Source organism: Psammomys obesus, unplaced genomic scaffold (assembly GCF_907164565.1).
Source record: "Psammomys obesus unplaced genomic scaffold, mPsaObe1.curated_primary_1811, whole genome shotgun sequence".
Classification (NCBI taxonomy): Eukaryota; Metazoa; Chordata; class Mammalia; order Rodentia; family Muridae; genus Psammomys; species Psammomys obesus.
This window is the reverse complement of record NW_026592118.1, coordinates 16,611,881-16,639,482: the sequence shown is the minus strand read 5'-3', so window position 1 is coordinate 16,639,482 and position 27,602 is coordinate 16,611,881. Positions and strand designations below refer to the sequence as shown.

General features: G+C 40.9%; 1 protein-coding gene across 1 annotated transcript in view; it reads left to right on the top strand.

The window, feature by feature from the left end:
- Magi2 (membrane associated guanylate kinase, WW and PDZ domain containing 2) overlaps positions 1-27,602 on the top strand; it is a 1,360,055-nt gene that overhangs the window by 1,177,525 nt on the left and 154,928 nt on the right. Inside the window, exons 16-18 of the mRNA XM_055612892.1 lie at positions 8,201-8,232; positions 14,543-14,732; positions 25,338-25,379. Coding sequence (XP_055468867.1) covers positions 8,201-8,232; positions 14,543-14,732; positions 25,338-25,379 — 264 coding nt within the window. The remainder of the gene's footprint in view (positions 1-8,200; positions 8,233-14,542; positions 14,733-25,337; positions 25,380-27,602) is intronic.

Genomic DNA, 27,602 nt, shown 5'->3' with positions numbered 1-27,602 from the left:
ATAAGATAAGATAAGATAAGATAAGATAAGATAAGATAAGATAAGATAAGATGTATGTAAGATAATATAAGATAATATCTCTTTAAATATAATACATTTTATATTATATATTATCTATACAATAGATATATTTAATATATATTATGTTATAATATACAATTATATATAAATATAATAATATATAAATATATATATTTAGAATTCTTCTCCAGTAATAGGTTTCTGTATGGTTTTTTTTTTATGTTTTTAGTGTCTACTTATCCCTCTAGCATATTTTCTCCTGTACCCTGCCTTTCATTTCCTCCTATTAACCCTTTATATCACTGCATTATTTTTTTAATAAAACAAATCTTTAATATAAAAAGAAATTCAAAGACCGGAGAGATGGCTCAGAGGTTAAGAATATCCTATGTTTTTAACGGAGAATGACCAAATTGGTAGACAACAACAGCAACAAAAAAAGATACATGCCTGATTTCATCAAACTAAAAACTATTGCACAGCAAAACAATCAACAAAGTGACAAGGCAACCTATGGGATGTTTACATTAAGTTTTTGCACAATCATCATTTTTCATCATGGATAATTCTTCCAGTATTTTTAGTTAGTTATTAGTGTTCTATTGGAAATAAGATTTAGCTTTCTAATTTTTATTATAAATAGAAGAAGGAGAGAGAGTAGGAGGGAGGGAAAGAGGGAGAGAGAAGAAGAGAGAGAGAAAAGAGGGAGATAGTGGTGCTAAATTCTGTCTCCCCTCTCTGGAAATCTACCTCCTGTAGCCTCTAATTTCTGAACCTCTATAGATATTCTAAATGGAATATACATATCTGAAGATTCAGATAGCATCTACAAATAATTTTTTAAAAACCCATAAAACACTTGTCTTTCCAGGTCTAGATTACCTCACTCAGAATGATTGCTTCAGCTTTAGCCATCTACTTGAAAATTTTGTGATTTTGTTCTTTTAACCCCAGATAACATTCCATTATCTAGACTATCTAGGCATCTAGACTGTATCTGTTTCATAGCTATCAGTGAACACGAGTAGGCAGGTATCTCTATGATGGTATATTTTAGAGCATATGCCCAAGAATGTTCTAGCTGGACCCTGTGGTACACCTACTGCTAGCTTGTGCAACTTGTCCACACTGATTTCCACACTGGCTGTGCCAATTTGCCCCCCCTATTAGTGCTAAGTGTTTCCCACTCCCTACCAGCAGCACAGCGGCATTTATTTTGGATCTTGGCCATCCTGTCTGGAGTAAGCTGAAATCTCAAAGTAATTTTAATTTGCAGTTGTTCTCTAATGGTTTTGGATGTTAAACATTTTTAAGTGCTTTTTAGCCATTTGCATTTCTTCTCTTGAGAATTCTCTGTTTAATTCCAGGCCTCAATATTGAACTGGGTTGTTCGTTTTCTTGATGTTTAGTTTTTCAGTTCCTTGTTGAGTCCAGATACTAACTCTGTTGGATAGATAGGCTGCCTCTTCCCCGGTAATGACAGTGTCCTTTGCTTTACAGAAGCTTTTGAGTTTCATGAGGTTCCATTTGTCAGCTGTCGGTCTTAATGCCTGCACTATTGGGATCCTGCTCAGGTCCTTTCTTGCACTAATGAGTTCAAGATAGCACCTACTTTCTCCTGGATCAGATATAAGAGTATCAGGTCTTAGATTGAGGTTCTTGATCCATTTAGACTTCGGTTTTTGCAGCACAAAAGAGATAAGGACCAACTTTTTTTTTTTTTTTCATGTTGCTATCAGTTTGACGGGCACCATTTGTTGAAGATGCTGTTTTTGTTTTTGTTTTGTTTTGTCTTTCTCTAATTTGTATTGTTGGCCTCTTTGTCAAAAATCAGAGGCTATAAATGTGTGGACTTACGTGTGGATCCCTCAGTTGTATTTCATTGATTAATATATTGTTTTTATGCCAGTAGCATGCTGTCTTTATCACTATAGATCTTTAGTATAACTTGAAATCCAGGCTCGTGATGCCTCTAGCTACTGTTTTATTGTTCGGAATTATTTGGGGTACCCTGTGCCTTTTGTGTTTCCATATGAAATTTAATTTTTTTTCCATTTTGTGTGAAAAAAAATTGCATTGGAATTTTGATGAAAATTGCATTGAATCTGAAAGTGCTTTCTGTGGGAAGCCCATTTTTACAATCTTAATCCGGCCAGTCCGTGAGCATGGAGGCCTTTATACCCCCTGGTGTCTTCTTCAATGTCTTGCTTCAGTGTTGTAAGATGTTTTCATTGTACAAGTCTTCGGTTAGATAATTTCTGGGGCTGTTGTGTATGGAATTGTTTCCCTGATTTCTTTCCCAGTATGCTCCCTCCGTTTGAAGTACCAAGCATCACAAGTCTGTTCTGAAAAGAGCTGCTCACGGCATTCTTCTTAGGAAGAAGCGCTGTGGCCAACAGCAGCGCAATGCGGTAGTGGTCCTGGGTAGCATCCACACTGTCCAAGGGCGCTCCATCTCTGCAGTCCAGTCCACACCCGGTTCCTGAAGAACAAGCATCCAATACGACTTGGGGATCTGTACGAAAGCACAGAATTCTGGGGTTCTCCCAAAGCAAGATTCCAGACAATGAAGGAAATTGTGACTATGTCCTGCTTTCTCCCACTCAAACGAACATGCCATGTAGTAGATGCTGGCCACTTTCTAAGTCCTTGCCAAGGCATATGTAAGTTCTTTTCTGCTTGGGGCCAGCAGACCAGATTCACAGTCAACGTTGAGTTCAGATGAAGAAAAATATTACGGTCCATGAAATATGACTCATGCTGAATGTGACGCGTGCTTGTGCTGCCCAATTGTTTGCCTGAAGTTTAAATTTAGCTAGACATATTACATCTTATCTGGCAACTGTATGCCTCAGTTTACTCAAAGCCATGGTCAGTTGACATATATAATTCAATTTGAACTTGAGTATGACGTCAATGTTCTCTTTCATCAGCCTGCCGTTTTCAGAAGTTTGTGTTTAAGTTATTTTTGCTGTGTTTTTCTCTTCCTGCCTTACTGGGCTTCTAGGTACAGATAATGCTTCAGTTTTATATGTTTCTAAAGTGACCAATATTCTTTAGGCATCTGATGTACTTTATATGACAATGCATATAAATTTCCCTCTCAGGTTCATCCAAGCTTTCTTACCTGTGATACTCATGTCTTATTTAGTTCAGAACGCTACCTGGCAGCCTTCTGATTTTGTAGTCTCAGAACTCAAGAAATGCGTTTGAATTTGTAAGCATACAGAATTGTATGTTGTTGAACATGAAAGACCAATACAAATGGCCAATATAGACATAATGAGACAAATAATTAAACCAAATTTCAATCCCTCGGGAGAGTTCTAATACACACATTTTATAGCACGGAGGGACTAAAAGCCAGAAACCAAAACATAAAGAAGCCACTGCTATTATTTTATAGGGGGGGAAAAGCCCTTCTCCTCTGGCCTTGGTTTTATAAGGAAGAAGGCCTTAGCTCTAAAAGGCCTGAGGAAAAGGAGTTTACATCTCTCCTTGTTTCCCTGGAGTAAGGTTAAAGGCCAAAAAAAAAAAAAAAGAAAAAGAAAAAAAAAAAAAACTAGTAAAATGCAGAGGACAGAGACAGATAGGGCACCAGGAAACGTGTGTGTCAAGAGACCAGGAGATGGGCATCCCTGTGGTAGAAGAAATAAACTAAAAGAACAAAATGCAGCCAGACATTTTAAATAAAAATGCCGGTGGAAGTTACTGCATATACTCGCCATACACATGCATATGTAAGTATGTGCGTGTGCATATGGCCGAGGCTTTCCGGTTGTTTGGGAGTCTGTGGCCTTCTCTTACCAGAAAACAAAATCAGAAATAAACCTCAATACAATGACAAAAAAATGTCTCTTAAAAGGTTTCCTTTGTTTCTCTGTGCTGTTTTTCTTTAAATGTTTTCTTGGAATAGACTAGGTTTTCTAGGGAGGCCATCAAGAAATTACAGTATACACCACATCTGTAATATAGAATATTTTGACCCAGTCTATTGTAGTCTTTCTGTAGTTCCATGAGTGAGGTTGAGTGGAAGGCTAATCACGTAGAAAGCATGACCCTCTGACTGAGTCAGGACTAAAGCATGTGCACCCGAGATGCCTGTTTCTAATCACATGGATTTAAATGTTTGTAGTGAAAGAATCAGACTAACTCTGTAACCTATGTTTCTTTAATTGCCCTATAACTTATATTTTCAAGTTTTAGGCCCATATTAATTAAAGCCTCTTAGTGCTTCTCCAGAGAGCCGGGGAATATAAAAGTCCCTGACATTAGCCATCTGTGAGGGCAGAGATAAGGAAGAGAACAAGCAGAGATCTCTACTAAATGGAGAGAAAATCACCGACTGGCACCTGTGAAATGAGCTTTGTTTGAAAACCGGGCCAGATGACCCCAATCCTTCCCCTGCATAGCTCCTGACCTATCATCCAAAGCCTGTAACCCCCACTCCTCAGAACAGACACAGGATGAATTAGTCACTCTCCCACCTTTAACTATGGCTATATCTCATATGGCAAGAAGTTCCAAACTGACTTGAAGATCAGATATTTATGACAGGACTGAGCAGACCTAAGGGTGCCCAGAACCAACCAATTATTTTAAAAGTTAAACACCTCATCCAATCATGAATTTCCAAGAAGGCAACCCCTAGAATTCCCCGAGCCTTGTCTTTTAAAAACCTAAGGTCTTTGTCTCCTGGTGCCACTCCTAGCTGACCAGCAGGGGTGACCCCATTGCGCAATGGTCAAGATGAACCTCTTGCTATTTTGCATCAATGGATGATCAGTTTCCTGGGTTCTCTTCATACCTTCTTATATATTAGGCTCATGCTGGGCCTAACAGTAGCATGATTAATAACTTGTACATTGTTTGCTTCTAAGGAATATGCTATGAGACCTCCTCTCACCTACCTCTGAACTCCTCGTGGTAACGCTGAGAGAGGGCAGCCTCTGGCACTCACTGCTTCTCAGCAGTGGACACCTTCCAGAAACTGCCTCAGTAAGAACAGTGATGTGCTGGGTCTGGGCCCTGCTGTGCAGGCAGCCTGAAGGAAAGCTTTATGAGAAAGGAAGCTGGGGGTCTGGTGAAAGGTGGTTCTTCAGCACCCGCTCTCCTTGTCTGTGCCCCGCTTAGGCCGTTGTGGTTCTGGCATCGTAACTGCTGCAGGGGTCAGGTGATTATACATCTTCTCTAGGAGGAAGGATTTTTTTTTTAAATAATTTTGCATGTGGAGACAAGAGCTCCCTAACAGAGGGACTGCTTAAAGCACTTTGTATCAAAGTCAGAAGAACTCCCAGTACCTGGCAAATAGCTAGAATCCTGAAGACAGACAGCACTGGAAGAGAGAGGGAGGAGACGAAGGAAACTTGGATGTTTGGATATTGCAAAAATGTATAAACGGCATCTTTCTCAAAAAAAAAAAGAAGAAAAAAAAGAAACTTTCATTGGAAGTTTTTCTTTTCTTTTTATTAATTTAATTTAATTCTTTATTAATTACACTTTATTCACTTTGTATCCCCCCTGTGGTTCCCTCTCTCCTCCCGTCCCAATCCCTACCTTCCTCCACCCTCTGCATGCATGCCCCTCCCCAAGTCCACTGATAGGGGAGGTCTTCTTTTCCTTCCTTCTGATCCTAGTTAATTAGGTCTCATCAGGAGTGGCTGCATTGTCTTCTTCTGTGGCCTGGTAATGCTGCTTCCCCCTCAGGGGGAGGCAATTAAAGAGCAGACCAATCAGTTCATGTCAGAGACAGTCCCTGTTCCTATTACAATGGAACCCACTTGGTTACTGAACTGCCATGGGCTACATCTGGGCAGGGGTCTTAGGTTATCTCCATGCCTAGTCCTTGGTTGGAGTATCAAATCTCAGGAAAGACCCTTGTGTTCAAATTTTTTTGGTTCTGTTGCTCTCCTTGTGGAGTTCCTGTCCTCTCCAGATCTTACTGTTTCCCACTTCTTTCCTAAGATTTCCTGAACTCTGCCCAAAGGTTGCCCGTAAGTCTCAGCATCTGCATTGATAGTCTGCAGGGCAGAGCCTTTCAGAGGTCCTCTGTGTCAGGCATGGTACTGGCATAGAAACAGAATGGTGGATCAATGGAATCAAATAGAAGACCCTGACATAAATCCACACTTATGGACACCTGATTTTTGACAAAGATGCCAAATCCATTCAATGGAAAAAAGACAGCGTCTTCAACAAATGGTACTGGTCTAACTGGATGTCTACATGTAGAAAAATGCAAATAGATCCATACTTATCACCCTGCACAAAACTAAAGTCCAAGTGGATCAAAGACCTCAACATAAACCCAGACACACTAAACCGCTTAGAAGAAAAAGTGGGGAAGAGCCTTGAACTCATTGTCACAGGAGACAACTTCCTGAACAGAACACCAACAGCACAGGCTCTAAGAGCAACAATCAATAAATGGGACCTTATGAAACTGAAAAGCTTCTGTAAAGCAAAGGAAGTTTTTCAAAAGATAAAATAAATGGTTCCATAGTAATGAGAAGAGGGACTGCCTCTGACATAAACTGATTGGCCTGCTCTTTGATCACCTCCCCCTGAGGGGGGGGGGCAGCCTTACCAGGCCACAGAAGATGACAATGCAGCCACTCCTGATGAGATCTGATAGACTAAGATCAGAAGGAAGGAGAGGGGGACCTCCCCTATCAGTGGACTTGGGGAGGGGCATTCGAGAAGAAGGGGGATGGAAGGTAGGATTAGGAGGGAAGGAGGGAGGGGTTTTATGGGGGGATACAAAATGAATAAAGTGTAACTAATAAAAGTTGGAAAAAAAAGAAAGATATCATAAAGCCTTTAAACTAGACATTGATGGTACACAACTAATGTTATATAAGTAAAATTAGGACCCATAAAAATAAAATAAAAATAAATGGTGAGTGGCTTAATTTTCCTCACACATTTAAACTCATGGCTATATTGTTGTATTTGACATTTTATAGAATGGTCAAAGAAAGAAATGTATGTACGTCTTTAAATTTTGCCTTCAGTTCTTTTCAAATAGATTGTGAGTAAGTCCTTATATGTTATTTCATGACATTAAAAAGAAAGGCATAGCGTATATGAGACAAGTGTTAATTCTACCAGGATGGTGGTTACACCTGAACACTGGCTCAACCGTTCCACAGAAGGCTGTAAAACATGACGGACTACACAGTTCTTATGGAAGGGCTCATTGTCTCACAATGGGCCACCGAGGGATAATTAGCATTTTTTACATGCCTGAGTTGGATTGCTCAAGCATCTAGATAATTCTGTGTCCAAGTTTCTGCAGATTTTTCCTGTAAATGGGCCACGGTTGTCAACTCTTCCCATTTTGGAAGTCTTGGTTTTAAAGATGATAAGCATGGCATGAGGAATAGTCTCAATGATTCATTTTTATTGCACATTTTATGAGATATCACCTAATAAAAATATGGGCAAAATTGTTGAAAGAAAGAAAGAAGGTAATTTTCCTGTGTATGGCAGATCGTGTTTTGCATTATTAGGGGCAGGATATGTCAGTCCCTATGCCATTATGTTGACACATCTTTTCACTCCCTTTTAAAAACAAACACTGCACTGCTTCGTGTAGCATGTGCTAGCATCAAAGCATAAAGATAATAAAAACCTGAAATAGAGGGGTATCAATAGGGGAACAGTAACATGCAAGATTTAATAAGATCTGTCTTAGAGATGTATTGATTATTTTTAAATATAGGAATAACAAATATTTGTTGTGCCTAAAGTAGAAAACATGGATCCATAAACTCAAAATTATTTCTTACGCTTAGTCGGCATATTTGTCTTCTAAGAAAACAATCTAACTTTTTATGCCTCTGCCCCCTCTTATCTCTCCTGCTCATGCTGGGTGACAAAACCCCCTAAGGATGGTTCAGGGATGGGTCTCCGAGGGCAGATGTTCGCCCCTGTCACTCACCTGTCTGCACCTCAGAAGTCTAGGCTTCCAAAGGAAGGAAAGTGTTCTTCGATTCACTGATGGATTTCCCAAAAGCTTTCTTGAGCTCTTTGAAGGAAGCTCACAGCCCCTCAGAGTTGTTAATGGCGCTGTCCGACTCGTTTGAACTGAAACACAAGCAGCGTAACATCATGCAACCTGTGCGTGGCAGCGGGATGTGTTTGCCAAGTTCAAATGTTTTTTTTTTCTTTATTCCAGGTTTCTTTTCTCCATGGAAAACTCCAAAGCCTGTAAGTTGGAATTCCTATGCTTCTTTCTTTATTTCTATTTATCATGTAAGCCCCTTAAACAACCAGGGATTAAGTGACCTAAATGTTCTTCCAGCCTCCTGGGATTCCAGGATATCAGAAGAGCAGGCCCCATGTGCCCTCCTGCCCTTTGTTGTCCTCAAATACCAGGATAAGTCATCTTATTTCCCATAATTATGCCCATTTTTAAATACTTTGTGTACTAATATTTTTCTTACAGTTGATTTAAAAAAATATTTCCTTAGCTACGATACAAAGAATACTTATGAACAAAATATTAAATAGGACCTGTTTTCGCTCTCATGTCCTAACAACTTGGTAACCAGTTTTAATGCACAATCTATATACTTAGCGCAGGCTACATATAAACTGTAGGGTTCACTGAACCAGAAGAAGACCGAACATAAGCCATACAGTAAACCTTACCAGTTAGCTCCGTGGACCGTCTCTACCAGAAGGAAAATGCACGTCTGCATGGCCACCTTTGCCAGTCTTCTGTCTTCTGTTGGCCTCCCCACTCAGTACAAGAATAGCTCGCCTTATGCTTCTATAGTGACCTCCATTACAAAACAGGTATCACCATTATTTGGGACGATAGGACAAAAACGCTTCACAAACCTTTTGTTTTTCCCATCACGAATACTATACGGTCATTTAGTCACCTTGGACCTTCAGAACTAATGCATCCTATAAGGCTGGAAGGTGTGTCCTGAAGATTAAATGTGGTCTCCAAAAACTTGTTTTTATTTTTATTTACATTCCAGGGTCTATAGAAAGAAATATATGTGTGTGTAATCATATATAATAAATATCCTGAGTATATATCATATGTATCATTCTATATAATATACATTATACCATCCTGATGAGACAGGATGTGCTTGGGCAGGTTTGCTGGAAGGGGGGTTCCCCTTTTCTGAGGGGCAAAAGAGGGGGGAGATGGGGATGAGGGAAGGATGAAGGGGAGGAACAGGGAGGAGAGAAGGTAAGGGGGATATGATTGAGATGTATGGTGAATAACTAAGTAAAAATAAATAAAAAAGAAAACGAAGAGACAATCCCATACTCTAATCCCATAGTGGTAGTGTACTCAATGCAGTAAAGTTATGAATCAATAAGGCAATAAACTTTTCCTGCAAAAACTATACATTATAAACCTGACATAGTACTTCTAATGTTCTTCACATGTTGGCGACCTCCACCACCACCCTCTGGTCCTCCTTCACTTTTAAAGGTGTTGAAAGTTCATGCCAACATTAAATTATTGACTTTCAATAATGATTTTTACAAAGCTAGGTTAGCTAAGCGGACTTAGCAGTTAGAAATAGTTGAAGATTCCCATCTATGATTGGCTGGCTCTGATGATCAAAGCCTGTGCAGCAAGCAATGCCTCATTGCAAGAAAGCTTCTTTCATCACAAGCCAGAGAGCAAAAGAGAAGAGGAAAAGGCTACAGGCTTCCAATCCTCTTAAAGAATACAGTCCTGGTATGCTCCATCTCCCAAGTTCCACTGCTTCTCAGGCATACTGACCCAAGGGCCAAGTCTTTAGTACATGGGCCTTCAACACCCAAGCTTTGCAATATTAACTGCCTACGTCTCCTAAGCTGGGTTGGTTTTCTGGATCTCCTTTTTACTGTGACTTAGAATAAGCTACCCTAATAGGATATCTAAATCCCACAGCTGGCCAGGTACAGTAGCAAAGCAGGACACACACAAAGCAGATCCTCACTTATGACTCTGCTCATTTGGTCCACAGAATACATCAAAGAGGGGAAGCAGGGTGCTTTGAACTTCGTAAAGCCCTTACTGGTGCCTGCAATTTTGAAAGAGTTGCTTTTAAACGCATGAAATGAGATGTAGCTTACCTTGCCCAGCTTCTAAGCAATTCCATCCTTTCATCCCCACCTCAAATCTGGGCTCTGTGGTTATATACATCGTTATCTGATTTAACCAGGAACCTTGCAGCCTCATCATGGTGAGGCAATTATGCAATCTAGTGATTTCCTTACTTGTACCACAGTCACGCAAATTATGTCATTTGGCATAATTGCAGCATTTGCCATCATTATAGTAATTACCCCCATAGTCAATAATTCCCAGAAAGGCTTTATGGGACTCAACGTACAATTAATCCTGAACTTGTGCATCTTTACAAGAGCTAAGGCCTGGACTTCCAGATTGCAGACTGAGTAAATATATATAAGGTCTTTGATTTAATGTCCTCTGTGTATCTACACAAAACTCCTTGGACTAAGGACCAGAAAGGAGAGTATTGTAAAAGGTCCAGTGGGTTACAGTGTAGACTTTTAAATACTGCCTGGGTTCAAGTGCTGCTGTTTTTCCTTATTGGTTGAAAGTAGAGGCTTAAACCCTCTCGAAGACTATCTTTGTAAGATGGGGGTACCGCTGACACTCTCTTGTCTGTTGTCGCTGTGGGGATTGAGTTGATCCATGCAAAGTGCTTTCAAAGCGCTTCAACAGGTTGAGCTCAAAAATAGAAACATCTATCACCGTGGAAAGCAGATGCTAATGGCCAAACCCTTAGCAAGTAAATCACTCCCCACAAGGAATGCAATGTGCTAAATGGTTAGCTGAGACAGATATACCATCCCCACCTTGTCTGGGTTCAGACCCCCATCTTCTAAGAAAAACTGATGCCATACTTAGAGTGAGGAAATATCCTAATTGAGATCTAGCAACCCGAGTGGGCTCAGCTAAGCGGCACTGAGGAACTTCATTTAACAAGTAAGATGCTACTCACAATGAATTCTCGTTGTCTTCACATGGCAGGATCGAGGTGTACCTTTCAAGCGTACAAGCATAGGATCAGGACTAACGTCCTCATCGCCCAGCCCCACCTAACATAGTTCAGGAGTAGGTTTAGAATCGGTAGGTTGTGATAAGCTAGGGTCAGATGGAAGGGGAGGAGGACCTTCCCTAGCAGTGGACTTGGAAAAAGACAGGGAGGAGGTGAAGGAGGGAGGGTGGGATTGGGAGGGAATGAGGTCGGGAGCTACAGCTGGGATACAAAGTAAATAACCTGTGATTAATATTAAAAAAAATAAAAATTTTTTAAAAAAGTAAAAAAAAAAAAAAAAAAAAAGAATTGGTAGGTTGTGTTCATCCTGCCCTCAAAAGGAAGAAAACAAATTCTAGAAATGACATTTTGTTGGGGGAAAACCTATCTCATTCCTAAGCTCTTGATTCCCCATGCACACCCAAGACTGAGAAGCTGGGGATAGAGCAATTACCACAACAATGAGCTTCTCTGTTTGCTGTCTGGATAGAGACTGTACATTTTCTCTATCCACTCATCGTCCAGAGGCAGGGCTTTCACAAGGGCAGGTATTTGTTAATTTATTCATTAACTATTTATTAGTCCAAAGACAGCAAAGTTTCCCCCACACATGGAAAATTACTTCATTTCCATTGCCATAGTGAGATGTTTATAGATGTCAACCCAGTTATGGTCACTGCTGAGACAGGAGAACCCCAATAAGTGTAGTTGTGAGAGAAGTCTCTGGCCAGAAAACAGTAGGTACAATAAGTAAGGCCCATGGCCCTGGGCAAATCTGGATTCAAGATATTCATGGACTCCAGAAACCAAGGTCTCACAGAAAGTAAGGTGGGGTCAACAGAACTGGCTTTCCAGCCTGGGTATAAGATGTCTCCAACCCAGGTTGAAGGTTTTCTCAAATAGCCTCCAGGATTGGAAATCCTAAGTAAGGCTGTTCAGAGGGAGCAGGCCAGGAACTACATGGTAGAGAAGACTAGAAGTTCACTTTCCTGCAGTCAGGGATTTTTCTACTCTGCAGTTTTGAAAGCACCCTGACAGAGTGGCTTGAAGTTTGATGAATGTCATTGCAGGAAGTTACAGATGCTTTACTAGGCATGACCTGGACTCTTGACTAATTCCCCACTCTCTGGGCTATAGAAACCGCAGAATTTGTCAATCTGCCACAGAAACTTTCCCCTAAAATGCCCAGAGCATTGTTTGTTCTGTAGCTTTATGATTGTTTTTAGAAATACCAATATTTCACCCGAAGCACAGTTCCTTCAGTAGTTATAAATGAGTAATATGCACACTGGCAAAACACATATGAATTTCAGAAAATTCACAGCAAAAGGTGGTAGGGGGAAAGGTCATTTCCTGAAGCCCCGTGTTGGCAAGTAGGATGCTAACCCATATCCCACCATGTTTCTATTGTGCTTACATTTTAGCTTTTAGTGCCTTTTTTATTTGTTTGTTTGTTTTTGCTTTTTCAAGACGGGGTATCTCTTTGTAGCCTTGGCTGCCCTGGAACTCATTCTGTCAACCGGAACTCACAGGAGTTCACCTGCCTCGGCCACCACCTCCCAGCTAGCTTTCAGCGTCATAAGTGTGGAAACAGACCTGAGACACAGCTAGAATGTCTTCATGTGGCACCTAAAAAGGATTAAACGGATCACTTCAGAAAGATGCGCCTTTAGACTGAGTTGTGACCTTGTACGTCATAGCAAAGTCACCATTACGGATGAAAAGAAAAACTCCTCCCTTTCTCAATGTTTCTATTAAGTTTGAAATACATTTTAAGGGCTTTTTATTAAGTTGAAGTGAGCCCCAGTGAGCATAAAATTAGCTTCAGTTTTTATGATACTTAAAAGATTTGTCCCCAAGGTGTTATAGTTTAAAAAAATACCCCTGTTAGAAGTAAAAGTTGGTTCTAACCAAGATCTGTTGCTGGACCTCAGGCTCTCCGTGCTTCTAGAGATTATATTTAATGTGAGGCAGCTGAGCTCATTCTTGCTGGCTATAAAAACCATCTAATGAAATCTTGGGCAGGATCCCATACAGAAAACAATTTAAATCCAGTCTTAACTGAATTAAAAGTCAGCAACCCACTTATTCCCAAGTTTTCTCTATTTAGTTTCAACAGGAACCTCTGCACGGTTCCAGGTGGGAAGGATGGACAAAAGGGATGATTGCTGCTACCCCACAGCATGTCTAGAAAGGACAGATATATGTGGTCACTTACATGTTTTCCAGCCTTATGAGTATTGATAACTCAAAAGAATGGCAGTTGGGATTCTGACTAAAATATACCCAGTATAAATACAAGAGCAAGAAAATGAAGTGGGAAACAGAAAGCTATGTATCCGTATAAATTTTTTTAGGTGTCCCTATTTTAATTAGGAGTTCCTTAACTCACTAAGAATGCTTTCTGAATACCTACTACAGATAGGAGTTGTGTTTACAGCTAGGAGTAGTAGGTGGAACTGCAGGTCAGGGAGCAAAGTTGAGTAGGACCGCCCAAATGGTTAGGCCAGCTCTTCTAGTAAAGGAGATGTCTATCTGCATCCAGTATCCAGGTAAAATGAGGGAGGGGATGTAGGTGGAGGGAGAGATAGAAGGGGTCTGCAGATCTTCAGAGGCAGGAAAGAGTGCTGGGGAGTCAGGGACGGAAGTGAAATATCAGTGGGAGTGGAAACATCAGTGGGAGTGAGCGAGGTGAGCAGACCCCCACATCCTAATGGAAATGTGATCCTTTGATCCGGAGAACCACACTGACCCAGCACAGACAAGGCCTGAGGCAAGAGGCTATCATCACCCCACTTTACAAATACTGCCTGCTCATTAAAAGTAGAGAGACAGGACTCAAGTCTGAAGGAAGGGCTACTAGTTGAATAAAGGTGAAACTAGCAATAACAACAGGCTTCCTGCTAAAAGGCCGCTGGTCTATTCTAGCTTCGTGGATGCCCCCATGCTGTGATATCAGGGATCATGCATGGCCAATTTGGAAATAGTTAGCAATAGTGCTAACAGAGTTTGGGGGGCATTACCACGCCCACAGTGAATGAGACTTCCTAAAAGAAAGCAGCTCATTGATCCCAGAGGGTCCTATACATACAAAGTGAAGGGAAAGAAATGGGATTTTCAGCTAGAAGAGGTGGTCAGCATAAATGAATATCCATAGACTACTTCATTTTCTGTTTTAAAGAATTTGTATAATTGGGACCATCTTAGGAAAAAGCAAATATTACCCTCTTTCTGCATGTAAGTTATCTTGGGATACATGCTATATTTCATAAAGAAAAAAAAAATCAGAGGAATGAAGCATTTGCCAAAATTTCCTAGCTAACGCGTGGCAAGGTTGTGCGTTAACATTCTCATGGAGAAATAGAGGCTGACGTACCAAATTCTTCTTAGGGACAGAAGTCCACAAATGCAGGAAAGCCTTTTGTAAATGGTAACAGGGCAACAGCCATGCTGAAGCCATCACCGTCATGTCTTCTGTTCTCCTTCTCCTTCAGATGATGGAGCGGTGGGAGAATCAGGGCAGTCCTCAAACAAGTCTGTCTGCTCCGGCCGCACCGCAGAACCTGCCCTTCCCACCTGCCCTTCACAGGAGCTCCTTTCCCGACTCAACAGAGGCCTTTGACCCACGGAAGCCTGACCCATATGAGCTCTACGAGAAATCGAGAGCCATTTATGAAAGCAGGCGTAAGTGACGGCCACGTAAAGCGAGGGTTCATTGGTAGCGGCCTACGCCAGCCGGGGGGTTCATGGGGGCTGAATGATCAGGCATGACTTTACCTTCTGAGGCTCAAAGGTATCTCCAGAGTAAGACTGCTGGTCTATACTTGTCCTTAAAGCCTGGCTTCCCTTTCATTTAATTGCATCTTAAGTGGGAATACTTTTATCTTTGCGAGGTACAGTGTGATATTTACATACATGTATATATTGTAGAATGATCATCACATCAGGATGATTAGCATATCAAAGCAAGGATAACTATTATAAGAACATTTAAAATCCTGTCTACAGTCGCATTGATGTGTGACAGAAATTAGTGCCCTCCTATCTAATCAATTTTTGTACTCATTGACTTAAAGAGCCTGTTTCTTCTAAAAGTATCTTTTGGGCTTCAGTTGCATTTTCTATGTTTGCCCCTAAGCCTCTGAAGAGAAGAGGATGGAATGGGGTTGCTAGTTTCACCTTTAAAGTCACCAATTAAAATAAAGCCATGTTCGGAACTTGTAATCCATCCAACCGGACCTGGAATCGAAAGCTTAAATTTTGTCTTAGAGCCTTGAAGGCAGTCATTGGAGAAGTCCAGACCTTGAGTCGCATAAAATTTCAGGCAAGTCTTTTCCAAACAAGAGGCATGAATCAATCTGTCCCCAAAGCAGGGAGAAGCAGGTGCCAATCATTTCAGCCTTGACCTCCTGCTGCCATTTCATGCCCCCAGGTGCATTTGAGCCTCGCCTTAAAGCCAGTGGGGGGTGGGGGTGGGGCAGATGGATGGGTGGGTGTGCCTGTCTCCCTGTTTGAAGACCTTTGGAGTTATTTGGATTTTTAATATCCAATGTACATTGGTTGTTTCCCTTCCTGACACTGTACAGACCACCTCCTCCTCCATGGAAACTAAAAGGCACAGGTGTATAAAATGTGACACTGAGTAATAAGGCTCTGAGATGCGCTAGAGAGATCAAGCTTGGGGTAAAAGGCTTTGCTTCCCTTCACACTCTGCTGATCGCCTTTGCTTCAGCCTCCTCCCCCCACCGCCCGCAGACCGTTTCCAACTTCATCAGCTGCGGCGTCAATGAGAAGCTCTGTTAGGTGTGGTCCCAGAGGACCGTGAATCGGCTTACTCTTTTGATGAGTTCAGGGGCTGAGAATTATATACCCAGCTGGTAAAGGGAAAAGCAAACATTACACATTTTCCCCATCCTAGGTAACATTTCGTGGAAGTGGTTTTGGTGGATAAAGTGGTTAGGACAGCAGGCCACTGAGAAATCACTTTCATCAAGTGATGAAACGAGCCTGCACATTCATACACTTTCAAGTAATCAGTTACCTCCAAGCTACTGGGTTTTATTCTTCCCTGTCTGGATAAATGACAGAAGTATCTTTAGAGGGTCGTGTACTTGGGGCATCTACCACAGTGAGCTCAGAGCATAGTGGGCAGTTATAACTGAAAAGTAAAGGGTGTGTATTTGGAGTACTGGTGTTCACAAAGATGAAAAGAACAGCAACAACAAAAAGCTGCAAAGATACCAACCCAGCCCTTCCTACATTTCAGTTCCAATAGTCAAGTGTTTATTGAATACTCGCTTTGCTCTCAGTGCTGTGGTAAGACATGGGAAATGAACAGTATGCCCTCCTCTAGCAAATTTAATGGGGAAAGAAACCAAAGTGTAAATGAGGGGAGGAAGACAATGTAGATGTTCCTCCTTGGATGGCCAAAACACATCACAGGTCTAAAGGATCAGCCCCATGGCCTTGGCTTGCTTATCTGCAGTCAGAGGCTTCAATGACTTGCTTCCTCCCGGTCTCATGCCTCTGTTTGTCATTTGCTTCTATCTGTGTGCAGTTTCCAGAACAATGCAAAGCTGGATGACTGAGGACAGAGGCCACCTTCGTGCTGTTTTCAGCATCCTCTGTCTGACACAGTCATGCCCTCAGGTCCTGGACAGGAGTTACACGTGACCTTCATTCGACCCTAAAGGAATAAGGAATCCTGCAGCTAGTACCAGCAGTCCCCTCTCCGCTGGTGGCCCTTCTCGTCCTTCCGCTGTAGCATACTGGACCTGAGCAAAGCAGCCACCGTAACCTCCCATGGCTTTCTCTTTCCCAGGGAGCATTCCTCCCTCTGCAACCATCCCCTCCCCCAGAGCCTGTGCCCACACCACTGCGAAGCCCACCCTCTGTGCCCATCAGCACTAGGTCACAGGCATGTTTTCAGGGCACACCTCGCAGGAAGCCCAAAGAGAGCAAGCTCAGGTCGTCCTTTCCTACGCTTTCCTTCTACTGTGTTATTTTCTAACACTCAGTGGAGTGTGAATGAAACAGAGAAGTCGTGTGAAGGTAAGAAAGACGCGTCCCCTGAAGGTGGAGGAGCCAAATGAGGATGGTTGGCTCTCTTTGCTCACTAGGCAGTTCCACACCATGGGGCTCCCCCCTAGCAGCTCCTTGCTCTGCCCCACCAGCCCCTTCAAACAAGCAAACAGTCCTTGGGCCTCTCTCCCCTGCCCATTTCCAAGTATAAAAATGTACATTTTTTTAGAGTAATATCTTTCTTGGTTTATTTGGATAGTCTCATAAAATTGCCCAAGCTAGCTTCAAACTGGCAACCTCCCACCTCAGCCTCCCAAACAGCTATAGCAATCCTAACTAACTAGTGATTGGAAAGCCCAGCCTAAACCTCACCTTCAAACAGGACACTCAACACGCCAATCAGCAAGTATATAAAAACCAAACAAGAGATTATATTTACAGTTTAGCTTGCAAAAGCTTTCTGTGCATATTTCTTTGGATTGTGTCCACAGCTTTAAGTTTAGATCTACTGATTTGTCCGCCTGTAAGTCTCTCCCTGAGGAAAAAAAAAAAAAACAAAATTGGCCAGAGAAGGAGAAAGTACAGAATACAGTCCTACTCTAATCCATAAAGTCTCGTTAAGTTTCCCTGGTTTGGTACAGATCTTGGTACCCTCCTTTACGGCCCTGCCAGAAGCTACCAAGATTTTGGTTTTCACACTTGAACTGGGCTGCACCTTCCAAAATAGAAAGATGCCTCTCCACCTACAAGCCTGGGCTCTACAGAGCTATAGAATGTTTGTGTGCTGTAAAATTGTAAGGGACTATTTGGATTCAAGTCACCATTCCCCCTGTAAATGATGGAAATTTATCAAATGGTGTAAATGCTGCCATGCCTCATTTGACTCCTAATTAGATTAAGTTGACAGTTTAATGTACGTGCACAGGACATCTTAATAAATATGTTCCCTGGGGGGGGGGGTGATTTTAAACAAAGAAAGACAGCCATAGGCTAGTGAAGCCACATGAAACAGAACATGACAGGTGCAAACCCTGAGAGGAAGCCAGGACCACGTCTGAACCTCATGAGATGTTTTAAGATGAGGTGACTAGAGGAAAAGGACAGGAAAAAAAAAGACCCCTCCACCCCATCAGCAGGTGGTGCCTTTGACTTGAAAACAGGAGGCACAGTGCCCAGAGGTGGCTCTCCCAGGAACCACATCAATCGACAAGTATATATGAAACACTCAGTGTGTATTTAAAACTCCGGGAGACACTCAAGAGAGGAAAAATCACAAGAACTCGCGTCTACCTACTAGGAAACTACGGTGAAATACACAGGGAAACAATTTCTGAACAAGACTGCTTTACGGAACACAGTCAACAGTACCAGAGAATAAATGGATGTTAGTGGCACAGCAAAAATAACCACAAATACGGTAGTTTTCCAACTTCGGTGCACAAACCCCCTGTGTCCCTTGGATAAGATGTTATTATGCCCTTTCCTCTCTGCCCTTTTCTGATGAACCTCATTAAGGACTGGAATTTTCTCTGCCAGCACAAAAGGAACAGCTCAAGTATCTTGTTGGCAGGTGTCCCTAACATTAGGCCATATATGAGATTTCCAACAGGGAATTGGAAAACTTATTCCCAAAACACCCTTACCATTTCACCCCTCCCCACCTGTTCTTTACGTATGGTGCTCTCCTTATTCCAACCCAGCATTTCCCCAATGGAAAATGGTTTTTGATAATCGAGTGACCAGTGGGACCATCTGGGTTAACTATACCTGAGACTTTCCTAGAACACCCTTGCCTCGATTGTCCTGTTGTGATTATTAATAGTTTCCCGGTCATTCTCCAGAGACCATCCTTAATTGAGCGATGAATTACATATTTTCCGTTTATTACATGATCTATTCAAGAAATAGCCATTATGGCTTAGAAAAGTGTTTTCTAATGTACAGATCCTGGGCAATATGCTTTAACATTAAAACTAAGAAAATATTTTTTCCAGTTAGTCAAGTTTTTGCCTCTACAAGTTTTATCTCTAACTAGCCCTAGGAAGACTTTTGTGGTGGCTTGCTTTGGTAGTCAAGTTTCCAGTGAACCCCCTCGCCCTGCCTCTAGAAATTGTAGATATGTTCATGTCTAGAACACAGCAAACTTAAAGGGAGAAAAACTAGGTTAGGAAGTTTCACATAGAATCAGGCTATAGCATTCACGTTCTTAGCACACAGGCTAGGTCCAGTTGAACATAGCGATAATCACTGCACTGAAAGGAACTTTATCTTGCCTGTCTCTGACCCCTAGGAAAGGTTGTATCTAGATAACGACAAACAGATGCCAGCCACATCTCCTCTTTCTGTGAGTAGGCAAGGCAATATGATGCGAAGAAAATGAGTGCAGCTCGCTCTGGGGTCTTACAACAGAAAGCTGGAGCCATTCTAAGCTTGATGACTGAGGAAGGAAGAAGACGCTTGTCTTATTACCTCATTCTTCCTAAAGCCAGCCTTTTCAGCATCAAAATGTCCTAGGGACATCTTCTGAGCACTCTCTGCAATGCTGCTAAAGCAGAAAAGAGGATCCAAACTAGAATAATGAAGAAAAATGTTCACAGCCTAACACTCTCCCGTCACTGTCTGTCTCTGCTTTGAAGCTGAAGTGAACTATAACTGAAATTACCCAAACTTGTTTTCTCTTTGCATTGAACCTTACTTATTATAAATAACAACCTAAGAGGTTCAATACATCCAAACTCCCTTGTGATAAGACATCACTCAGGAGTATGATCATAAGTGTGTCAAGGCCCATCTGATGAATCGAAGGCACAGCATCTTTTTTTTATCATTATTACAATTTATTCAATTTGTATCCCCGCTGTGAACCCCTCTCTCATTTCCTCCCAATACCACCTTCCCTCTCTCGTCTCCTTCTATGCCCCTCCCCTTGGCCACTGAGAGGGGAGCTCCTCTTCCCCATCTATTTGACCCTAGCCTCATCAGGGTCTCAGGACTAATCAGGACTGGTTGCATTGTCTTCCTCTGTTGACTGGCAAGGCCGAGGGGGAGGTGATGAGAGAGTCATCTGGCATGTCACTGAGTTCATGCCAGAGAAAGCACCTGCTCCCCTTACTAGGAACCCCACTTAGATGCTGAGTCTATGGGCTACATAGCCGGGGTTTTAGGTCTTCTCCATACATGGTTCTTGGTTGGGGTATCAGTCTCTCTGCAGGGCACCCAGGACTCAGTTTGTTTGTTTTGTTTTTGTTTTGTTTGTTTGTTTTGGTTCTGTTGGTCTGGACACCAACACATGTCCCCTCCAGGTCTTTCTATCTTCCCCTTCTTTCATAAGATTCCCTGCAATCTGCCCAAAGTTTGGCTATGAGTCTCAGCCTCTACTTTGATGCCTCAAACAGAGGTCTTTCAGAGGCCCTCAGTGGTAGGTGCCTGTCCTGTCTTTTCCTGCTTCCAATGTTTATCACATTTGTCCTTCTGAATGAGGATTGAGCATCTTCCCTAGGGTCTTCCTTGTTTTTTAGCTTCTTTAGGAGTATAGATTTTAGTGTGTTTACTCTATATTACATGGCTAATATCCACTTACCAGTGAGCATATGCCATGTGTATCTCTCTGCTCTAGGTTACCTCACTCAAGAAGATCTTTTCTAGTTCCCACCATTTGCCTGCAAATTTCATGATTTCCTTGCTCTTAATAGCTGAGTAGTATTCCACTGTGTAAACGTACCACATATCCATTTCTATATCCATTCCTCCACTGAGGTTGTTTTCAGATTCTGGCTATTACGAATAAAGCTGCTATGAACATGGCTGAGCAAATGTCCTTGTATAGTTGAGCATAGTTTGGATATATGCCTAGGAATGGTATAGCTGGATCTTGAAGGTAGCACTATTCCTAATTTTCTTAGAAAGCGCCAGATTGATTTCCAAAGTGATTGTACAAGTTTACAATCCTATCAGCAATGGAGGAGGGTTCCTCTTTCTCCACATCTTCTCCAGCATGTGTTGTCACTTGAGTTTTTGATCGTAGCCATTCTGATGGGTGTAATGCTAAGTCTCAGGGTTGTTTTGATTTACATCTGCCTGATTACAAAGAATGTTGAACATTTCTTTAAGTGTTTCTCTGCCATTCAATATTCTTCTATTGAGAATTCTCTGTTTAGCTGTGTACCCCTTTTTTTGTTTTTTGTTTTGTTTTGCTTCTTTTGTTTTCTTTTTCAAGACAAGGTTTCTCTGTGTAGCCCTGGCTATCCTGGACTCTCTTTGTAGACAAGGCTGGCCTCAAACTCAGAGATCCACCTGCCTCTGTCTCCCAGAGTGCTGGTATTACAGGCATGCACCACTGAGCCCAGCTCAGTGTACCCCATTTTTTATTTGGATTATTTGATTTGTTGGTGTTTAACTTCTTAAGTTATTTATATATTCTGGATATGAGTCCTCTGTCAGATAAAGGGTTGGTGAAGATCCTTTCCCAATCTGTAGGCTGTCATTTTGTTCTCACAACAGTGTCTTTTACTTTACAGGTTTTCGGTTTCATGCAGACCCATTTGTTGATTATTGCTCTTAAAGCCTGTGCTGTTGGTGTTCTGTTCAGGAAGTTGTCTCCTATAAGGCACAGCATCTTTAAAACAAAAATTCCTCCTGGAATTTCTCCAGCTCACACCATTGACTTTCTCTCCAGGAATTAGAAACCATAATAAGCACAAGGGTCTCAGCAAAGTAGCAATGAGAAGTGCCCACAAAGCCTGATAGAGATAAAGAATTTTTTTTTCAGCAGCACCTTATACTCTATAACAGATAAAAGTAGACAAGTGGGTCTTTCACACTATGGCTTCTGCCCTTCCTTTTTCTTGTTCGCTATTGAACGGTTGCACTGCCCAGTGTAATGCACACACAGTTGATGTTGTTCACAGACAGGTACTTCTATCCCCCAGCTCTTGGCCTTCTGGCTGCTCCTTCAGTGTTGTTGGTGAACACAGAGTGGAGTTTGCAGCCTATCCTAACCACAGAGCCATTTGGAAAGATGGCGTTGAAAATGACACCATCTATCCCAGTACACTTCCAGAGACTCAGGAAAGTGAGGCTGGGGTGGCCACATCACAGGAGGAGGTGGCTTTCCCCTGTGCTCAGAGTGAGAGCCCCAGAGGCCGTGTGAGTCCTCCCCTTGAGCTGGCCTGACTTCAGGACACTTCTCCGTACGATTCAGTGCCTGCTTCTGCATACTGGAAAGGACAGATGTGTGGATGGCACCAAGGCAGGCAGACATTCAAGTAATGGGAAAAGCACATCTTGCCATCCAAGGAGCCTGAACATGGGGCTGACCCCAAGTCTGAATTTCATGGACAGTGACCTTAGCTACGTTCTCTCTTACCTGTTTTCTTTAAAGCACAATCTTATTCTAGTGGAATATTAAAAGAAAATGATATGTTAAAAGTGTCCAGACACTCTTAACTGTGACTTAACATTAGAATCCTAAAAAGAGAGGAAATACAGCGCATTATGATTTTAATACCCCCAACTGTACTGTAGATGTAACTTTTCTCTACCTTTTATCTCTCTATCCATAGTGTGATTTATGCTTATGATTTGACCTGGGGTGGGGGGAATGTCGTTTAGTTGGCACGTCTAATTCATCACTTTGCCTTTGTAACATTTTGGAAAACGAGGTCGATAAATCCATTAAAGCTGTGTTTGCCGTTTCTGAAACAGACCTTGATTAGTTCAGAACTGAAATTTCAACAATGGTATCTTTAGGAAGCTGTCTAGAAGACTATGATAACATCTATATTTTTATCGCCTTCCTTTTAAAATTGGAAAATACCATGGTATGAGCTAATAATATAGACAAGTAAAGTAAACACTTATGCTATATAGCACAGTTTCTTGTGTTTGGGGACTTAGATGTAATGTCATCATTTATGAATTTATTATACCCAGTAATTTAAAGCTTGGTGCCTCTGAAATTAGATAAAGGGTAGAAGGACAAAAAAATTGTGAAAACTAGACTCAAAACTCGGTCTTTACCTGAGAGTTCTTTAGTGCAAAGAGTACTTTTGTGAATAAATATAAGACCATCAGGACTTCAGGAAATGGAATTTGATTGCTAAGTGACAAGTAAGTCCTCATGAGATTATGATAATATAAAGTCTCCATTTTACACTAGCAGAAGAGTCTAGACGGTGGAAATCTTCCATCCCTGACATGGGTCTACCTTTCTGGTGACAGGACATTTCTCAGATCCTAGACAGCCACAGTAGACATGAAGGCTCTTTAAAAAGAAATGATCCTGCCAGAAAACTAATTTGCCTTTACGTAGTTTACCTGGCATGCATGATCCCCATGCGCCACTGAACAAGACTAGGCCACTATGGGAAAGAACTGAGTTCCAGATTGAAGCTCCCATCGTAACATTTTTTTAATTTGTTGATAAAATATTTATGTTTATGGCGGTCCATCTAGTTCAGCTCTATTATAAAATCCCAGTACTCTAACATTGAGATGCTCTATAATACAGTCTCCTTAGTCTGCTTGACTATTCTTAAGTTGCCCCCTCTATAAATTTTAATAAAGAATAATCACATATGTGATTATATATCCACGTAAAGCTGACTTACATATTAAACATGAGGAGGATAATTTTTTGCAAGAAAATTTTACAATCATTTTATCAACAGTGTGCATTATGGCCTAGAATGATTTGGTAGTAACTTTTAGGCAATTTGGGGGAATATGATAAACTATGTTAAGTTCATCATAAAGGCAGAACCATCTGCCAGTCTTGGATGCATCTCAGCTCATCCTAACATAATCCTCATTTTCCTGGGTATTTATTGGCAAGGGGTTTATACACAGGTATCTTCTGCACATCTCAGATGAAACCCCTAAAATAGTGTAGGAATGTGTCTTTGGACGGAACTGTAAAGGAAGGTGAGGACTACCTGATGATCATAGGAAAGAAATTATACCATTGTGAGCCGGAGTAGTAGCACATGCCTCTGAACTCAGCACCAGAAAGGCTGAAGCAGGAAAATCCCGACTTTGACGTCAGCCTGGGGTACACAGTCGTCCTTGTCTGGAAGAAGAAATAAAAGAAGGAAGGCAGAAAGGAGGGCAAAGAGAGAGAAGGAAAGAATTGTAACAATGAAAGGGTACAGGGGTGTGGTGTTTCCACAGTCCTGGTGAAAAAAAAAAAGAACACGTAATCTTGGATAGCGAGTTTTAATTACAAGCAAGTTAAAAACAAAAAGATATTTTCATGCAAGCTTTTCTTTGCCCCCTAAAAATGCTGTTGAAGAGTTATCTGGGATAAAGCACAGGGTGAGTTACGGGAGTCTCTCGTGGTTTTGAAGGAGCTCATCTTGCCATCTGCACAAGGAAGGACTTGTGGATCTTCACAGAGCCTTGCGTCCCCATCTGTCCCTCCCTGTTTGGTGCAGCAGCTTTGGGAAGCACCATAAAACTCAGGGACAGTTTAGTGGCGTCATTTAGCATGCTCAGTAATTAGACAGTCTCTACATCGTCAGCACCCCTCTGAAGGGGAAGAGTGGACCTGCATGCATCCATGTTTACACCTCACAAATTTGAATCCAGGAGAGAAAGGTCTCCAAATAATTCCACTACAGAGAACCAGGATCTTCAGGGTGGTAAAATTCTGAATGTGAGACATTCCTATACTTAAATGGTATTTCATGGTGATGTTAATGAACGTTAGACATATCGTAGGCCACGTCATAATTCTCATGCAGGTTCTCTGTTGCTAGAACGAACAAGTTTAACTGAATTACTTGGGCACAACTTCAGCTATCCGAATTATTAGGAATCTCAAAATATTTGGACTGGTGTTAAATCAGTATGATCATTGATTAAAATTTTCAGTTTTCATCTTAGCATTTTATTAAAAAAAGTATCATTAGATGGTTTTGAAGGACTCTTCTTAAGCAGATTTTGGGTTCCTAGTTTACATACTTCCAAATAAATATTCTTATTGTAAAATATAAAAATCTAATAATATTTGGAAATGACATTTTTCATGCTGATAAAGAACCATATTTTATTATTTTCATGGATGAAAATACATGAACATATGTATTTACATATAGGCAAGTAAATCTATCACCAACTTCCATGGAATTTAGAAACAACGAACAAAAAGAGATTAAATTTGAGCACAAGGTTTGGGTTGTGGGAGTTACAGTATCAACCAAAAGAAAATGAAGATGACTTTTAAATGCCATAAATGAATTTTCAACTTTAATTCCCCATTTTCCCATCCAGAACAAGTGCCACCCAGGACCAGTTTTCGAACGGATTCCTCTGGCAAGTATTCAGAACTCCCAGTTCTCCGCACACACATCTGCCACCTTCTCTAAGCAGTCATTCGCCTGAGCGGTATCAGTGTTTCACCGTGTAATCCTCACCGTGATAACTAGCTCACCTGCATTCACATGTGTTCAGGACAGAGAACAAGCCTCATGGCTGTGGGTCTGTGTGCTTGCAAACCAAAGACAGATATTAATGAATGTCCTTCATAAAGAGGTTATTACAAGACTACACCCAGACCCAGCTGTCAAAGGAAACTGTCAGACTAGGCAGAGCTACGCTATCCAGTAGAGCAGCCACTGGGTACCCAGAATGCAAATGCTGATGAATTATCAAATGTGTGCAAAATCCACACTGGATTTCAAAGACTTACTATAAAAATAAACCTTGTTAATTGTTTTATATTAAGGTGTTATTTGGATAAATTAGTTAGAACACATTATTAAAATTGATATTATCTGTAAAAAAAAATTTAAAGTGCCTGCTTGGCAATATTGAATAAGTTCTATAATTTACATTTTACTTAAATTGAATCTTGCTAAAGCAGATAAATGGAAATAAGAAGATAGAATATCTCAGGAGAGGAAAATTATATATTCCACCAAAAAAATCTTATTAAAGAATTTGCTAATATAGATTGAAATTATTTTAAGCTTAATTAAATACCTATATCAACTTGGGTATTTTTTTTTAATAATTCCAATTACAAAATGTTGTATTTTGATACTATTTAGAGTACAATATTATAGCTTCTAGTTTAAGAACTTAAGAAATATCTTAATAATTTACTTGGATTTTTTTTTAACTTATCTCTTCCAAAAATACATTACCATTTGTGATGTAAGCTAAAATATATAACGTTGTGGTCACGAAGGAGGAAAAAGCAGAGCTAAATAGACCTCCTTTCCCCTGAGTTACTAATGAGACACTCTGAACAGCTGGTTGGAATAGTACTACAGAAAGGAGTGTTTCTTAGTAACAGCTCTGATTCAGGTCTGTGGGCTTCAGCACACTTCCCTGGCATGTTTCTATGAAGACAGCTCATTATCCACCTCAGTATGCTCTAACACCCCTTGGAGAATGCATGCTCTGAAGATCATTCACTCCCTCAGTTTCCATGCTTTTTTTTTTTTTTTTTTGAGTATGTACAAAACATGGAAGATATCACTTAGCATCCTAATAATGTCTGAAGTAATTGTTTAGCTTGGTGTGAAATTTTTAGAGTGTGGCTGTTTTTACTCATTGAGATACTAACTATAAAAATCCTTGTTGTTTTTTTTTTTTTTAATTTTATTTTTTTCTTATCAGTTACATTTTATTAACTCTGTATTCCAGCCGTATCCCGCTCCCTCATTCCCTCCCAGTCCCTCCCTCCCTCTATAAAAATCCTTGTAATGTTTAAAAATATCTTATGCCCAGGGAGAAAATGAGGCCTAGTAATTATGTTTGAAAGTGAAATCAGGGTTTAAATGTGGCCTCAGAAAATATAATTCTTGAAAAATCTCATTGTCTAAAAGTATTTTACTTAGGAATAAAAGAAGAGGAAAAGGGTTGCCCAACAGCTTAGGTTATCTTGATATATGTACGAAGTCATACATCACATCCAAAAGGTAAAAGATAAAAGCTATAGTTTGAGTACCTTATTCTAATGTGTGACTCAATTTTTCAAGAAAAAAACCAATCCAAATATTTTGTTAAGTATACACATAAATTATCAAAATATAGAAAATCATGACTATATTCAACAAATAGCTCTCTAATAAAAATTTTTACAGGGTTAAAATAACCTCTGATAAAATTATCAAAGGCAGGTCAATCAGACAAATAAGCCTAAATACAGAGCAGCACAGAAACCACTTGCAAAGGGAAATTTTGCTTAGGGTGTTTCTTTAGAATCCTAGACCATAAATGTCAAATCAGCAGTATCAATGAGTACAGAAATCAATTAAATGAAAAAAGAAGAAAAACTCTGTCCAATATGTTTATTAAAGTATTATAAGAAACTTAAATAATTCAGTAATCAAGCTGGGCATGATGGCACATGGCTTTAAATCCAGCCCTTGGGAGGCAGAGGCAGGCATATCTCTGTGAATCTAAGGCCAGCATGGTTTACAGTGTGATTTCTGGGACAGTCAAGGGCTACACAGTGAGACACTGTCTCAAAAAAGAAAGAAAGGAAGGAAGGAAGGAAGGAAGGAAGGAAGGAAGGAAGGAAGGAAG